This window comes from Ixodes scapularis, unplaced genomic scaffold, assembly GCF_016920785.2.
Source record: "Ixodes scapularis isolate PalLabHiFi unplaced genomic scaffold, ASM1692078v2 PGA_scaffold3__209_contigs__length_174095766, whole genome shotgun sequence".
NCBI lineage: Eukaryota > Metazoa > Arthropoda > Arachnida > Ixodida > Ixodidae > Ixodes > Ixodes scapularis.
The window spans coordinates 121,593,236-121,598,695 of record NW_024609868.1 but is presented as its reverse complement, the minus strand read 5'-3'; the positions used below and the strand labels follow the sequence as shown (position 1 = coordinate 121,598,695).

The 5,460-nt window shown below is 43.9% G+C and overlaps 1 protein-coding gene across 1 annotated transcript; it reads left to right on the top strand.

Annotated features, from left to right (window-relative positions):
• Positions 1 to 1,699: 1,699 nt before the first annotated feature.
• On the top strand, positions 1,700 to 2,995 carry LOC115320347. The gene is made up of 2 exons (XM_040210525.3): positions 1,700 to 1,730; positions 1,936 to 2,995. Exon 2 carries the CDS (start codon positions 1,949 to 1,951, stop codon positions 2,963 to 2,965), a length of 1,017 nt encoding a protein of 338 aa, XP_040066459.2. The 5' UTR covers positions 1,700 to 1,730; positions 1,936 to 1,948; the 3' UTR covers positions 2,966 to 2,995.
• The last annotated feature ends 2,465 nt before the right edge of the window (positions 2,996 to 5,460 follow it).

Here is a 5,460-nt window from a genome sequence, read left to right as displayed (position 1 = left end):
TTAGCGGAAAGATGAAACTTTATACGGGCTTCAGGACAAAGCCATGGACGAAGCTCAACACGATGCTTCGAAGAACGGGGCCGCCGCCAGGAGTAGTTATAGGTAGGACTCCGTGTTTTCGGATATATCCGAAAAACTCTGAAAAGCACTCGCCGGCTAAAATTTTCGTTGATTCGGGTTTATCTGAAAAACTCCAATATCGAAGTCAAAGCACAAAAAATATTAGTTCTAATATAAAACGGTACCAAGAGCGCTCACCAGTGCCCTTCCAAAACTTGTATAATTGCCAAAAGAGGCTCATCTCGTCAATATGCGTGCCATCAGCGACAATAGCTGACGAAATATGACGGCACCTATTACAGCAAGCTCTGAGATAGAGTTCCTAACAACCGTGATTGCACCAGCTGTAAAGTTCGTGCAATAAAAGTGAATTTCGTTGTCTTCATCCGTCGAAGTGTGAATAGCTTCTTTTTATTTTGTTCACCATTTTCGGAGATCTGGAAATTGACCAGAAATAAAATTCCATAAACTCGTAATTTCTGAGAATTCAGTATTTACCGAAAATAAACGCCGGTAAATGCCAGATTTTTGAGAAAAGAAAACACAAAAAAACCTCCAAATTTGACGAAAGCTAAACTCCGAAAGCATGGAATCCTAGTTATATGCTATAAGTAGTTTTTGGTCTAAACCGAAAAACACAAATAAGGGTATGCCGATTTCTTTTTTTTTTTTTAAGATCACTATTTTAGAGCGGGAAGAGTAGGGGCAGGGGAGGGAGGAGGTAAGTCTACCCTTTGTTCGGCTGCTATGTTATGCTCCTGCGGTGTCCAACAATCAACCCAAGATAGCTTGTCCGGATATAGGCTTATCACTGGAATTGCCTTTTGTAAAGCCGTTCCATTCAACAAACTTTTTTTCTCTCCTAGAAGAATTATGGAGAAATTGACGATACGGACAAACAAGGCAGGAATTCGTTTTCTTTTGTTTCGCCTTCAGCGGGTGAGGTGCGAAAAGGGGGGCACCCCTGCATTTGGTCTTACGTCACCAGTTATTTCTGCCCTTTCCAGTTAATTTTTCGCATTCTATCATAAAGGAAGGAAGGTCCAGGAGAGGACATAACGCCGCAGATGTGAAGCGGAGGGAGGGGGGAGAACTTCCGGTTTTAGAGGACACGCCCCTATTGGTGACTCACTTGTGTGTCGCCTCGTCGTATGCCAACCAGTGTTGGTGCAAACTAACTCGTCACTTCCCTGAAATGGCTGTGTACTTGCGAAGTAACCGCGGTGGGCTGAAACTTCTGCACGAAGGCTTCGAGTATGACAAGGAACGTTGCTTCAAAGAAAAGGTGAGCCTTTCACTGAGTTTGCGATTCAAATGCGATCTTTTTTTAATAGTACGAAGATTGTTACGCCGACTCTTCCTGTCTTTAGCTAAGTTATAATTTATAAAAACGCCTATTCCTCGCAGACATACTGGCAATGTAGCCGGAAACTGGAGTGTAAAGCAAGGGCTCACACTATTCACGAAGAAGTTGTCAAGCTGATCAACGAACACAGCCATGCTCCCAGCCGACTGGACCAAGAGGCCAAGTTGGCGTACTCATCAATGAAGGAGAGAGCACGGACGACTGAGGAACCCAATCAAGCCATCGTCGGACGCCTGGTGGCCGAGATGACACCGGAAGCTTGCAGTAACTTACCGCCTCAGGACACTGTTAAGAGAACATTAAGGTAAGTGTTATACACGAATGTTACGAATTAACATCTTTGCTACCTTAGCAAAATATATGCCACCTCATATGCTATGGAGATGTCCAGTTTATCATCGGGCTAGCCTAAACATTTTTAAAATTGAAAATATAGTAAAATAATAATGAGTAACCGCCCTATAGTTGAAACGTGACAGCAATAATATTTCCAACTTTTTTGCATGCAGGAGGGCGCGGGCGATGGAGCAACGGCCGATGCCTCTCCCTTCACGCTTAGAAGACGTCGTCATCCCTGCGCAGTACGCGTCGAAGATTGACGGGTCCAGATTCCTGTTGCATGACTCCGGTGTGCAAGACCAGGACCGTTTCCTTATCTTCTGCAGCCCGCAGATGGTGGATGTTCTCCGAACATCTAAGAAGTGGTTCGCCGACGGGACGTTCAAGGTTGCGCCTGAGTTGTTTTACCAGGTTTACAGTCTACACTGCGAAGTGGGCGGCTCCATCCTGCCTGCGGCATACATTTTGCTAACGCGGAAAGACTGTGGGACGTACACGCGAGCCCTGAACACCCTTAACGCCGAGTGTGGGGGAGATTGCGAGCCAAGGACCGTCACAGTGGATTACGAACTGGCGGCTATCAACGCTTTCAGGGCGGTCTTCCCAAGCGCCGACGTGCGCGGGTGTTTTTTTCACCTGTCGCAATGTGTCTACCGCAGACTTCAGTCGGAAGGACTACAGGAGCTGTATGCTTTTGACCCCGACATAAACCTGGAAGCTCGCATGATCCCAGCTCTTGCAATTGTGCCCCAGGACGACGTGGAGGGGGCATTCACCGAGCTTGCGTCCAGCATCCGCGCAGAACTTCTCCCGGTGGTCGACTACTTCGAGGATGTGTTTATTGGGCGGCTAACGGCACGGGGCAGAAGGGATGCGCAGTTTCCAATTAAGCTATGGAACCACCACGACACCGTTCTCCAGGGCGGCTCCAAGACCACGAACTCAGTGGAAGCCTGGCACCGGAGCTTCCAAGCTCATGTTCAGTGCTCGCACCCAACTCTCTGGAGATTCTTGGAGGTGCTACAACGAGAAGACGCCCTGCAACTTCACCGGCTTGGAAGACTCGAGATGGGCCAGCGCTTCAAGCAGGCCTCGAAATACGCGAAGGCTGCAGAACGGTTAAAGACACTTGCTAGAGAATACGACGCTAGTGATGTGCGACGCTTCCTTAGGGGAGTTGCCCGCAACGTGTCGTTCTAGGTCCCGGGCCATGTGCCTTTTGTAAATAAAAGTGGTCCACATTACATTTTGTGTACTATTTTGCTTCTGAATGCATTTGGCTTCGGACTTTTGCTTGATAATGAAACCCACGACTAACCTATGATGTGTATCTTTACCTGTTTCTATAGTATTCAGAAGGCCTATAATCTCGAGCTACTTTCCAGAAAGAGCATTCCATCAGGAATAAAGTCATACAAGCGAATAAGTTTGTGTTTAGCTATACACCTGCTAGCTAGGAAAATATCCTCGTAGTGTGAAAGAGGAAAGCAATTTAACTTGTTTAAGGTATGTATGTCTTAATAACGAGCAGAATCAACCGTGTTTGAATTGGGACAAGCTTTATGTCTTAATGAATACAACTGTTTTATTTTATGCGTGAACATAAAATGTCCGAATAACTGCAAGTAAGTTCAACTTTCCGAACTTCAAATTTACACCGAAATTTCCGTGCACCGAAGCGACCGTACACCGAAAAGTCCGTACACCGAAATATCCGTGCACCGAAATTTCCGTGCACCGAAATGTCCGCACCGAAACGTCCTACACCGAAATGTCCTACACCGAAATGTCCGGATCCCGAAAAGGAGGGAGCACTAAATAAAGTGGTTAGCTGTGTTTGAGGCGTCGTCTTGTTTCTTCAAATTATGATGTATTTTTTGCAGCGACACCGTCTTGAACAATTGTACTTGATATGTTCGTTCTTTTTGTACGCGAACCGAGGTACTGACAAACTTTTGGGGACTTTAAGTTAAATCGGATTCCATTGTTTCTCGATGCACATCGCGATCTCAATTTAATAATATTTTACAATTATTCCGGCACTGCTTGAATTCAGTTTCCCATTTAAGAAAACCACTCTTCTTCAACTTTCGGAGCAGAAACTTTTTCTCTTACAGTGTCCTTAACTCAGCTGAAAACCAGTAAGGAAATTTATCTCGACGGTTTGTTCTTAATGGGATATATTTGTCCATACCCCCCTGAATTACACTAGTAAACCCGGCGACCTGATCTTTGGCGTCCTGGCATTGCAAGGTTAAACAGCAGTCGACTTTTCAGAAGTTGTGATAAAGTCCGATGTAATCTCCCTTGGGGAACCTATAATAATTATAATAATAATTTTATTGGAGACGAAATTAAGGAACTTCATTTTGCGGGATTGGACAAAGCCTGCACGGGCTTATGGGCCCAGACCCAGTATGCTAAATCGTCTATTAAAATGTTTACAATGTCATTTGATTGTAATATATTATTGCTTGCACAAAGGCACCTACACGCACATATACACGCACAAATGTAACTCTTGTTGTACCATTAAATCACAGTGAAACAGTGCCAAGTCGTTGACTCGGAAGTGATTGCGGCTTGAAGACGAGCCGAACGATACCCACACACACACACGCACACACACATACGCACAGACAAAAATGGGCCGAAGTCGACTGGAAGAAATGTCGTGGGGTATACAACTCTTCTTGAGAAGGAACAATCACATTTCCGTAAAATGACTTGTCAAAAACAAAAAGTGTCGATTACAACGAGAAGTATACAAACGTACGCAATGTTAAAATTCGTTAACATTTTTTTTTCAAATTCCTTTTCGTTGTAGCCTTGAGAATACGCCCTGGAAGATTATTTAAAATGAAAGGAACGCAATATGAGCGAGTTCTCTTACCGCAACACGTGAAGCATCGAGGGGTTTCAAAACGAGCTACGTGGCCGATAAGTTCTTGATAAATGAAGGAACGCTTAAAGTCATCGTTCCAGACGTGGAGAAGCACAACACTTTGTAAAAATATAGAATAAAAAGTTGGTAGTTGTAGAGATTCAAAGAGTTCTATGTCGGATGTGAAATTCATTTGGTATCCAACGCTTTTCAGTAACCCTTTTAGAATACGATTGGTCTTGTCTTGCCATAGTTTTGAGCAATTAGCGAACAAAGTGATGCGCCGTACCTAAGTATGATGTAGCCTTGAGCATGCGCGATTGACTTTATGATAGTAAATGGTATAAACACCTTTTAATTAAAGTGTAAACAATTAACACTTCGAAGTATGTTCCATATGTATGTGAGATGCGTGTTCCAGGACATATCAGAGTCGAAATGTATGCCCAATTACTTCACATTATTAACACACTCCGATATAGGACATGTACAGTTACGACAGTTTGATTTGTGTAGTACAACCGACCAGCGCAAATTCAATTTCTTTAGTGGATTTTTAAAGCAGACAAATTGTGTCTGAGGCATGATAATTCTAATTAGATTTGTTTTTGTTCGAGCGAGTCCCCTAACTGCGTCTCGTCCTCTGTCAATAGATGTAAGGCTTTGTCATAATTCACATGACAACATATGAAAACAATATCGTCTGCATACTTAAATATCCTGCAGTTGGACACTCTGATTGAGATGTCGTTCAGATACAAATAAAAAGTAGGGGTGACAGAACACATTCCTGGAGAACTCCCGCTTTTAT